Source organism: Fusarium phalaenopsidis (genome assembly GCF_050370095.1).
Source record: "Fusarium phalaenopsidis strain FUZ10S chromosome Unknown contig_32302, whole genome shotgun sequence".
Lineage (NCBI taxonomy): Eukaryota > Fungi > Ascomycota > Sordariomycetes > Hypocreales > Nectriaceae > Fusarium > Fusarium phalaenopsidis.
The window spans coordinates 6393923-6405928 of record NW_028145405.1 but is presented as its reverse complement, the minus strand read 5'-3'; the positions used below and the strand labels follow the sequence as shown (position 1 = coordinate 6405928).

Below are 12006 nucleotides of genomic sequence, written 5' to 3'. Positions count from 1 at the left end.
GACACAGCCGAAGCCGCCCCTTGACTTCCGTAATACGCATGCCGCTGTCGTCACCCGAGGGCCTCATTTCAAGTGCACATGCGTTGCAAAAAGAATGACCGATGAGGGCTGATCTCCCAGTCTTGCAAGTAAAGTGAACTGACGGCTTCGCCTCCAAGCATATAGCGCATGGGTCGTCGCAAAACTGTCTAAACAGGTATTTGCCCTTGAGAGATTCACCCAATGCACAGCGGCGACACCGAAGCTATTTTCATCTATATTAGCATAACGAACTTAAACATAGTGAGAGAAGCTTACAAAAGGAGACCGTATGGTACGGTATTTTGGTCCTGACCCAAGCGCACGAAAACACTGACCGCACTTGGCGCCAGGTGTCGGCAGCTGCTCGTTGGCCACTGACGATGACATCTCTTTCGAAACCCGTTTCTGGGATGGAAGAAGCAGAGGAGGAATAGGAAGAGATGGTGGGGGGATGGGGTGGCGGGAGAAATTAGACAAGAGAGAAGGAGAAAAAGACGAGGGAGGAGGAGGACGATGGCCTTATATGCTCATGCCCGTCAAGCCGTCCGGGAGAGTCGCCTGCGCCCCATGGCGAAGTTCTATGGACTGCATTTCAGCCGACCTTATTAGGGACCCAGAGGCATCCGAGGAGTTGCATCCTGCTTCCTTTGCACCAACAGGGCGCTCTTGTCTCAACAACTGTTCTGTCGGTCTGCAGGTACCAGACCAGGCATGGCGTATCCGTTGACGCCGACAAGGCATAATCGGCTACTTTGCATGTGTTACTAACAAACAAGCCACCGGGTCGTAGTATAAAGGATAGCCCCCGACCGTCATCTTCCCGATGCACAACTTCTCCTTTTCATCACATACTCCTTCGGTGTTCCGACCCTCCAGTCGAAGGATTCGTTCATCGCCAGACAGTCAACAATGACGTTCGAGTTTCTTCCAATTGCAGTGGCAAGTACACCAGCTGCACCCATAGGGCTCTACTGACCTCTCTTAGCGAGCTCTTGTGCTGGAACTCGAACCAAAACGTGTCGTGAGACTAGAGCTTCCGCAAGACGAAGAGCTGCACCATGACAAGTTGAACGAGTATACCAATTCGAATTACGGACTTTTGGTGAGACGCTTGATTGAAACAGGCTACCTGGTGGCTGACAAGGCATCTAGATTAGCCGAACCATCCAACTTGCGCCCGAGTGTCGCGTGAATGTGCCAGAACGTCGTGATCGGGTTGAGATTCAAGTGCTTCTGAAGAACTCGACAGACGACACCGAGAGATCATGGGAAACGGTCATGGTGGGCCCTTCGTCTAAAATGTACCCGATTTGCCAACGCATTTACGATGGAGAGACAACAGCGAGAGATGCCATGGCCTGCTGCATCATGGGCGAGAAAACGAGCCTCGGGAAGGGCTGCAATCAGTGCGCGGAGCCTGACTCTCTCTATCAGGCATGCTTTTCCTTGAGACCCAATAGCGCCTGCTCTAACTGCATCCTCCGAGGGCATCGAACCTCATGTACGGAATTAGATGTGCGACGTTTGAGGAGGCGAAGGAGGAGGGCAGTTCAGAAGAGGGGGAGGGGAAATCGAAGGAGTGAGAAGGTAGATTCAACTGTAAGGGACGGCGTTCTCATCCCCGAGGGCGCCGTCTTTGTTGACCTCACTGTAAGCGATGTGGAAGCATCTGAGTGATAAACAGGCCTAGGAACTGCAGGTAGATTATCAATATCACGTATTGGAAGCTTCCCGCCAATGGTGCCGATGCGATCAAGTTCGAATAGGTTGGTTTATATAACTATCGAAATACATAGAGTCTCAATCCTTGATCAAATAAATCGAGTCAGCCCTTGCCTTGAGCCAAGACGAGGGTTCTGGCGTTGAACCTCGTGTATGGCGGTGACCCGGAGGGAGTTCGAGGGGCAAACAAAAAGGGAACGGGCGAAGAGGGAAGAATTCATACACTGAATACTATTGCAGGTATATTTTCTGCGACTCTTTTTGTTCTGTAAACCCCAAGATAATGCCTGATAACTTCCATCTCCACATTTGATCACTACACCAATCTAGCCACGCGCTCATCCTTGAGCCAACATGCGAGTCCTGGTTTTTCCATCGCCGAGGCAAGATCGATCAACCCCCAAGAGCTTTTGGGCCCGAACCGAGCGAACGGATCTGCTCCATTCTCGAAAAGGCGAAACAGTGTTTTGATAGCTTGTTCCTCCGGTAGGTAGAGTGCAAACACAGTGGGTACCGCTCCATCCAAGCAATGTGAATTTACATCCACGCCGTCCTCGACGAAACCATCAATCTCGTCCACCAATCCCGATCGGGCTGCAGCGTGAAGGGGGCCGATGCCGTATTCTGCATGAGGCGAAGCGCCGTGCTTCAGCAGCAACTGAGCCGTGTCGAGATGTCTATTGATGAGAGCGAGGTAGAGAGGAGTGATGATGCCTTCCTCGGGGTACGAATCGACGTTGGAATACCTCAAGAGAACTCTGGTGAGGCAATTCATGCCGAAGTAGGCGGTGAGGTGTAAGGGGGTGACCCAAACAGCAGTCTTTCGTTTCGGCTCAAAGACAAGAGTGTCAGGAGGGAAGCGGAAGTCTTGCATGGGGAAGATGGTCACAGGCAAGAGCACTTGCGCCTCTAGCGCTCGGATGTTAAGGTAGAGGATGTTGGAGAGGATGTTGGATGCCAGTCGGACAATGGAGAGGATGGCAAGTGCGAGCATGAGAACAATGACAATGACCCATTGGGGCAACGTGAGGCTGAGAATTGGCTGCCAGAGAGACATGTTGAAGACTGCTAAAAGGATTGGTATGGTTGCGAGAAAAAGGGATGGAGATGGAAACCTATGGGAGAGTGTGCCCCTTTATCTTTAATGTGTATGATATATGGGCTAGGAAGAACAAGGTCCTGCGTCACATGCTTGTTCAAGTCAACCGCACCGCCTATCTGCCTCGCCGGCACCTTGTTCTCGTAGACCAGCCTCTGGTTGCATATGCCTTGAATAGCTTGGGGGCCGTCATTCTGGTCCGGCGGCCTCTTATAAAGTGGTATTGACTGTCTCGAGCAACGGCGGCGAGGCATTCTGTTGCTCTGACGTGTCTCTTTACAGATTGAACATGCAGGACGTGGCTTGCCCGCCTACCCGTTAGCCTTGATGCCAGTCAACTGAGGCTGTATCGAGAAACGCCATGTGATTCAGCCGCCTTCTCAAGCAACTGATCTCCTTGTTAGCCTTGGCTTCCATATCTTTACCCAGCCCCTTCCCTCCGATCCATATCAAGTGATGGTAGCAAGGCATTCTGTGACCACCCTGGGCCCAGATGATGGGCCTAGATGACCTACTCTGGCCTCTGGACAACCTTGGCTCAACGGTCTCATCCTTTGGGCCGAGCTGTCGGCCCTGATGTGGTCTCGTTTAGACAAGCTTGACCTCCGTGTGACCCTCTTACAGTTTGTTTTGGCGTCCTGTGCCTTGTATGTCGATGCGTATTGGACCGATGAACTGGTCTCAGATGATGGCCCCGCGACCCCTACATAGTCCCGGACCGGCCCCCTTTTTACAATTAGACGTGGAACTTGCTCGAAGCTACCCGGTGGTGGTGAGCCCATCGGCAAAGCATTCTATGGAAGACCCCATGTGATTGATCTGCAGGACGGTGGATATATAAGGGGGTCTTCTACCCCATGAGTTCCGCCTTCAGTTTCTCCCTCCTCGTTATCGGGAGCCCCTCCATTTTCCTCATCACCACTCAAAGCAATCTCACCACTCAACACAATGTTTTCGACCCACCATATTCCTATGCCCACGACTTATGGAGGGGTTAATTTCCTTGTCGACTCAATCCAGACCTCTATCGATAATTGCAGACTCGTCAGCAACGTGAGCGAGAACAGAATCATTCCCTTCAGCATCTTTCCTCTCGGGGGCTTTCGAACCTCTGGGCGCAAAACATCCTACTTCCCACAGCATGAGACGCGTCTCAACGTTTACCCGATACATGATGCTGCTGCTCGCGGCAAGGAAGACGTCGTCTCCCTTTTGATGAAGTCTACTCTTATCAACGACGTACACCAAGACGCCTCCCCTCTTTCACTCGCTCTCTATTATGGGAACTATCATGTGGCTCAATTGCTTCTCAATGGAGGAGCTCACCCAGGCTGCGGACAACTCATAACTAGTCTTCATGCAGCGGCGAGACTCGGATTAAAGAAAGAGATCGAAATGTTCGTGAAGATCTATAGAGTCGATGTCGATGTCAAAGACAAGGATGGAGCGACACCGGTTGTGCACGCTCTGCAGCTGCCGGAAGATCAGGCAAGGGAGACTATCCGTCTCTTGTTCGAGCTCGGGGCGGACCCGGGGGTTGAAATCGGAGAACGGGCATGGACGTATTCTGCCCTTGCTAGAGTTATGGGAATGCGCACGCTCGCTGATGAGCTAGCAGACGGGGTGTTGGAGGAGACAGCAGAGGCGGCGGCGGACGATCGCTCCAGCTGCACAATGGATTTTGAACGCTAACGGGAATGTGTGGGCTATCGTCCCCGAGACCACGGATCTCTGAGGATGGTTTGAATGAAGACCAGGTTGTGGATTGATTGGGTGCTCGGTAGCAGCGAGATAAAATGAATCTTGAATTTCTTATCCTAAGCGAGTGCAGAGGTCGCTGACAACCCAAGAGCCAATCAGTGTCACTAGGGTAGGCTGCGCAATCAGCCATGGTGGCGGTCCTGGGCCGTGTAGCAATCGCAAGCCCCAGCTCGAATACTTTGCGTCTACAATCGATGGCGTGGGAGATGCATTCTAATTCCGCACTTCAAGGTACTCGCCAGGTACGTTAGTTGGTGCAAGCATCACGCGATTGTGCAGTTGAAGCCGCGCCTAAACCATCCAATAATAGGCCCATCCGATCCAGGCGTGTCGCGGACTTAACCGCACCTTTCTGAGGCCTGGTCATTATGTCATCAGCCACGTGATCAGGCGCTCGAACACGATTGCGAACCTGACGGGCGGCTTCTTTGAGCATCATCCTTGGATTATTTTTCCTGTGACCAGTCGCTACACACTCGACATACTCCACCCTTACCGATGACCGACCCTGAGGAGATCGTCCGACTCCGGCAGCAGCTAGAGGAGGCAAAGGCACGAGAGCAGGCAGAGCGACGCGAGAAAGAGGAGGCTAGGGCACGAGAGGAGGAGGCAAGGGCACGAGAGCAGGCTGAGCGACGCGAGAAGGAGGAGGCAAAAGCACGAGAGCAGGCAGAGCGACGCAAGAACCAAAAGACAACACTAGAAGAATATCTACACAACTGCCACTTCCGCCTCTACAAGCAACTTGGGCTCGCCGACAAATCCAAGTCATCAACGGGATTCACGAAGGTCGAGGGTAAATACTATCCCAAGTGGCTTCGTCCCTGGACCAGCTTCATGAATGCCCAGCGGCAATATCATTTTGACGCGATAAGGACGGTCTGTGGGAACAGGCGGCTCTTCCATCAAGAAAGTACGACCAAGGATCTGGGGGCCACGATCCACCGCAAACGGGCAGGCAACGAGAATGCCGTCGATCACTTCGAGAAACTTGCTGTGGAAGATCCTGTCTGGGAAATTCTGCGACCGCTCTGGGAGGAGGAAGAGATGCGCAAGGAATATCGGTGCACGGAGCTACGATTTAGCAACAACATCCGGGATTTCACCCAACCGAGCGATGGCGATCCGGTCAGGGAGGAGGAGCCGAGCGAAGGAAGACACGAGCGACGGCGCTGGACCGGGCCGAATAAAAGAGTGGCGTCTGAGCAGAGAGTCAAACCCCCACCGACGAAGCCTGATGGAGCTGGTGTTTGTACACGCCTGGGTGGAGACGAGAGCCTCGCGTTTGTCTACGACTACAAGGCAGCTCACAAAGTTGCGTTGGAGTATCTGAAGCTGGCAGTTGCGAAGGAGAAGCTGTTTATGGAGGTCATAGAGCGAGCTAACAGCAGCAGGTCTCGGAGCGATGCCGAGCTACGGGAGCAGGAGAAAGCAGAAGAGCAGATTGCCATGGCGCTGACACAGGTCTTTGACTATATGGTGCGATATGGGGTTGCATACGGCTACATTCCTGCTGGCAAATCCCTGGTTTTTCTTCACATCGACCGATCCGACCCGCAGACGCTATATTGTTATCCGTGCGTGCCGGACGAGGACGTGGGCGAATCATCAGACGACGATTGGACCGACGACAAGGTGTCCTATACGGCAGTGGCTCAGCTGGCCAGCTTCTGCTTGTTAAGCCTTCGATCTGAGGCTCTCAGGGGAGCTTTACTCGACGCCGCGTCGCGGAAGGCTGAGGAAACACTGAGAAAATGGAGTGAGCCATACGACGGTGCGGCGCGTCTTGTAGGGGCAGAGGATACGAACTCGCCCTCGGTGTCGTCGCAAGCAACGGACGACCCCGAGTTTATGTCTCGCGCGGCCCCGGCCGACCGACGGGTCGCGTTGCGGTCAAGGTCGTCCTGCAGCGCCGCGATGGACTTTCGTAAGGATGACGAAGACGACGACGGGCCGGACGGTGATCTGTCTCGATCTCAAGCAGGGACGGACGCTAAGAAACGGAAAGACCGCCCATGGAGCGGCAGCTCCGGAAATTGGGGGGGAGACGAAGCGGAAGAGGAAGCCGAGATGTCCGAGTCGGCACCTACGAGACAATACTGCACGCAGGCCTGCCTGCTGGGCCTCAAAAGAGGTCAAAATCTCGACGACAATTGCCCCAACGTGGTCTCGCATCGTACCGCCGAAGGTGACAGCCGGCACGCCATCGACGCCAATGAGTTTGCCCGCCTAGTGGGTGAGCAGCTCCGACAGAAGCCATATCGAGATTGCGAGGCATTAGACGGCTGGGGCAAGATAGGGGCAACGGGCGTGCTTTTCAAGCTGCAGCTGGCGCAGTACGGGTACACCTTTGTCGGCAAGGGAGGTCTACCTGGCCGTCTCGGCCTCTTGCAGCACGAGAGCCATATCTATGCGCTGCTCGACAAGCTCCAAGGCGAGGTAGTACCAGTGCACCTGGGACTCGTGCAGCTCGACAAGCACCAAGGTTATATTCTCCCTAGCGGGGCTAGGATCTTTCATATGATGCTGATGTCGTGGGGTGGGGAGACGGTTGACACGGTGATCGCGGGCGCTGTCGCTGCAGACCTGCGGGCGGAAGTGCGGCGTTCCTCGCAGGACGTCTGGGCCGAGGGTATCAACCACGGCGACGAGCGCGACGCCAATCGGCTCTGGAACGACGAGCGCCGCCGCGTTATGCTTGTGGACTTCGACCGCGCTGCCCTTCTTCCTCTCAAACATAAGCAGCTTTCTAAGCTATCCGAGAGGAAGAGGAAACGGCAAGGGGATCTTGGGAGCTACGACCGAAAACGTTTCCTACCGGGTCGCCTGCAGCTAGTATAGCAATAGCAATTAATCCATCTGTGACCTGGGTTGTGAGTTCACTAGTCACGTGCACACGCTTGTTCGTACCAATATATGATGCCTTGCGACAAGGGGCTAAAGGATCGCCTGGTAATGGCAGTTGGCACATGTGGGCGCGAAAGGTCACGGCATTGCAAAGCAATAATACGGATAAGAACACGAAGGACGTGCAAGTACATTGCATTCATTGACACCATATTAAAATCCTAAACCTGGCCACTCGCTCGATCGAGCCCGTTCCGTCGCGACCAAGTCGAGCCCGATCAGCGGAGTCTACCCTCGCCAAATTGCCCCGTGGAACACATCCCCAAGGCAGCACGAAGCAGTCTGAGCTAGACTTCCTATTGCCCCTCGTTTTCGTCCTTCACGCCCTTCTATGTAGATCGATGAGTCAACACTATGCTCCGGATGCCTGACCATAATTATCCGAGAGAAAATCCCTTCCGAGGCTTAACCTTGCGTATCCCTGTAGCCCCCGCTTCTCTATCTGTAGGCAAATAGAAACCTCCAGCCAAGTTCCCAAGGAAGAAACAAGGCTGGCCTCGTTAGCAGGGCTTCACTAGGTCTTGTCCACTTTCGAGCATGCTGCCGCGCGTTCCAGGTTAAGGAAGAGAGCGCGGCAACCCTAGCTAGGCCAGAGGGAGCGCAAAACGTGAAGGCGGCTTGTCGCGAGCTCAGCCAATAGTAAGCCGATGACTGAGTGTTGTAATAGGACCTAAATCCTCTCGGTTAACTCACGGCCAAACCCAAATTAGGTAAGTCACCTTGTTCTCTGGCGACATCACTCGGGACTGAGGGGTTTGGTGCAATCAGGGCCAAAGCCAGAGCCGTGAATCCATGAAGCGCCATTTCGGTAGGAGAAGGAACATCAACCATATGGGTTCCTGCTAACTTCCCTTTAGGGCTGTTGAAACATCATGGCGACGGAATGCGATGCGGTCAGACAGGAACAATTTGTTATCGAGGAACCTCTCCGAACGGCCTTGGTTGAGGGTCTCGATCAAGCGGGATGGCAGAAAAGAACAGAGAACAAGGCCATATCGACGGTCAGCGATGCAACTCCGGTACTCAAAACCGCCATCACATCGCTGGCAAGCACCCTCGTGCAAGCTGGAAAGGTCTCGTGGGAGTTTATTTTGTCCTCACGTGGCGCCGAACAGCACTGACAAGCTCATTAGATCAGACGAGAAGAAGGATCGGGAAATATCATTCGCGTAGAGGGACCATACTCTCTGACCATCTCTGCATGTACACATATCGTCCCCATCACCATTTCCGGCTGTGCTCCAACAGTCGGTTCCCACCTGGTCGCCATGGACACGATTACACATATCGGAAGAGGAAAGATCCAGATAAAGCCATCATCGGTCGTCTGTTTCTCTTTCTACTCTCAGCACCCCAGCCATGTCAAGGCCCCCCAGAGAAGTGGAAGTTTACCTCCACAAACCGACTGAGATCTTGTTCTGAGAATTGGATATCGCTCCGATCGAGAAGAATGCCCTCGTTTGCGTCCGGGACAAGGCCTTGTGGTATCTGGCCCATTGTCGTATCGGTCCCCCGAGCAGAGGGGTTGGTCCAGGGAATTGACTGGTCAAGTTGGTGGGTGCCGATTGTGGGTAGAACCCCATGTTGGGGTTGATACCCGACCTGGTTTGCATCGTTGAGGGAGCATAGTCCAGAAAAGCCCGTCTCGTCTTGCTGTTCTCGAGCTGTGTGAGGGCTGGCAGCTAGATCGCCTGGTTGGGAAGTCGGCTGACGCATCTCATCGCGTTTGCGGCTACCTCCTTTCGAGCGAAGCGCCCGACCAATATGTGTTTTCTGGGGCTTGAAATGTGGTTTCCCTCGACAACGAAATTGCGTTTGAATCGTGTATAACACGTCGGGGTGGATGTGGACATTACTGATAGAGTCCAGTAAGCAGGAAATATGATTCGGTGAGAGTTTGCGGACCATAATTTCGATACCTGGGTCGCACTTCTTGATGACTGCGTACATCGTCACGGCCTGGGTTCCTCCGTAGTCTTGGATACGCGATTTCGCTTTGTCAATGTCGCCATCTGTGAGGAGCTGTTCCGCGACGTTGTAGGCCTGAACAGCGTGCTCTCCCCCACGTTCCCGCATTGCTTCCTGTCGTCGATTGGGCTCTCCCGGTGAACCAGCCAAGGGAACTTTTTGCAATGCCGCAAGGAAAGCTCCGACTGTGCGGGTCGCACCCTGTTCGTAGAACTGAGCTTCAACCGATGCTGAGTCTAGTCTCCCTTCTCTTGTGTCAGCTAGGACGGTAGAGAGCCTGCTTGGTACTCGTCGTTGTTGTTTGGTGAGGTGTTTTTGAAAAGTCCATGCCGCTTGTATCAATGCGAGGTCGGTATCGTCAGCGATGATTGAAAGAAGATGTTGGACGGACTCGACGAGATGGACTCGATGCCGTCGTTCCGTCTCTTCTACATTTACTCCGTTGTTCTCTGGTCCTGCCTGCATGATGTATTCCAGTACTCGTTAACTTGACGTGTCAAAAAAAAAAAAACACCGAAATGTAAAAAGTTAGGGTGAACTTTTGATAAAATATAGAAAATTAGGGTAAACTTTCAACAAAAATGCAAAAGCTTTGGGTGAACTTTTAACAAAATATAGAAAATTTAGATGCAATTTTTAGCAAAAAGTCAAGAAATGATCCCTAACTTTTTGCAATTTGTACAAAAATTGGGTGGGGCATCCGTGCTGAGACAGTGGCGAGCGCCCACCAATCAGTCCCTGCTTCAATGTGATGGGTATCCGCTTAGCTGAGAGTCCGAAGCTGGGCAAACCGGCTGACGCGATGCGTGGGGGAGGGGGGGGGGGGGGTTGGGGTGTTACCGGGTTCATGCTAGGTAGTAACTAATGCATGCAGGCTGCTCATAATTGCAAGAACGATTGCCATCGGAGACTCCTGGGACAACGCAAGATGACGGGAGGAGCAACATTATTCGGCATGGACGGGTATCAGATGGCGCGACCCATAAGCAAGCCTCAATGATGTGTAAGGAGGTCTTAAGGGCTACATCAGGCACACTGTTGCCTCCTCTCCGATCTTTCGCACGGTTCGCCTTATCTTGCCTTCACCTTTCACTATCAATATTTGGGAAATCTCCTTCATACTTTTAAATAATTTTCTCCATTAGCGACGCTTCGGGATGACTGAGCCGGATGATCCTGCAGCGACGACTCATTTGGAGCCTCTGGAGCCCGAGGACGAACCGGCTGACGATTCCGGTGTGGACGAGGCATGTTCTGACCTTCCGCGTACACAGCTGGGCTAATCCCCTTCTAGGCTGCAGACGACGTGTCATCAACTCAATCGATATCGTCCAGTATATACCGGTACCGAGTAGAGCATGGCAGGACATACACCAACCACGGGAGCGGGGGTAAGCTCCATCTATGCCACTGGGATTAGCTCGCTCACGGTCTTCGGGTAGAATATTTACTTCCAAACGACGAGGTACGCACAACAATGGCAGCAATTGGAACCAACTACTAATACGCGCAGCAAGAACAAAAGAGGCTAGGTGAGTACCGAGTTGCTTCTGTTGAAACCACTGTTAATCTCGAGTTGATATCACTCACCACCTCTGGAGTCTAGTCGGAGACAATAAGCTATACCAAACTCCTCCGAGGGACTGGAAAAGAATTCTCGATGTAGGCACAGGGACTGGCATCTGGGCTATTAATGTTGGTGCGTATACCATCTCAATGTAATATGCAGCTGCTGATCATAGGTTAAGCGGATGAACATCCGGAGGCCGAGGTCATTGGCGTGGATCTTAGCCCTATCCAACCGACTTGGTTAGTCTCACCTTGAAACCTCGTCGTCTTTACTCACCTATCGACACTGGACCAGGGTCGCCCCCAATTGCAAGTTCGAGGTGGATGATTTAGAGGAGACATGGATGTTTAATTGTCCTTTTAGCTTTGTGTTTATTCGCAGCATGATTGCAAGCTTCAAAGATTGGTCGTTTGTACTCAAGGAAGCCTTTGAGTAAGTCTCCCTCCGTACGCCGATGTTGATACTAATGTGACGCTCCCCATAGACACATGGAACCTGGGGGTTGCATTGAAATTCAGGATAATGTATACCCGCTCGCTAGCGATGACGACACGATTACGGGCACCAACATTCTCCAATGGTCAGAGCTCATGGTTCAAGCGGCCGATAATATTGGTCGCCCTATCACCGTTGCCCCCGATTTTAAGTCAATGCTTGCGGACGCAGGTTTCATTGACATCGTGGAGACCAAAAAGAAGATTCCTATGGGCCCTTGGCCGAAACATCCACATTACAAGGAGTTAGGATATTGGAGTCGCTTCATTCTCCGTGAAGACATTGAAGGAATCTCGTTGGGATTATTGAAGGAACTGGGGTGGACTATTGACGAGGTGCGCGTCCTTCTGGCTGAGGTTAGAAAGGACCTCTCTGATGGAAGAATTCATGGTTATTGGGATACGTATGATTCTACCCCTCCCGGGACAATTAATAGGCGTGACGCGACTAACGGAGACTTAGA

At 52.7% G+C, this 12006-nt stretch overlaps 2 protein-coding genes across 2 annotated transcripts; one reads left to right on the top strand and one right to left on the bottom strand.

Moving 5' to 3' along the window:
• Positions 1-2059: 2059 nt before the first annotated feature.
• LRP88_09317 (ankyrin repeat domain-containing protein) lies at positions 2060-2800 on the bottom strand (the record flags this gene model as incomplete). Its single annotated transcript, XM_083245805.1, has 1 exon — positions 2060-2800. One exon carries the CDS (start codon positions 2798-2800, stop codon positions 2060-2062), a length of 741 nt encoding a protein of 246 aa, XP_083100299.1.
• Positions 2801-5101: 2301 nt separating this feature from the next.
• On the top strand, positions 5102-7444 carry LRP88_09316 (uncharacterized protein; the record flags this gene model as incomplete). Its single annotated transcript, XM_083245804.1, has 1 exon — positions 5102-7444. One exon carries the CDS (start codon positions 5102-5104, stop codon positions 7442-7444), a length of 2343 nt encoding a protein of 780 aa, XP_083100298.1.
• Between the last annotated feature and the right edge of the window lie 4562 nt (positions 7445-12006).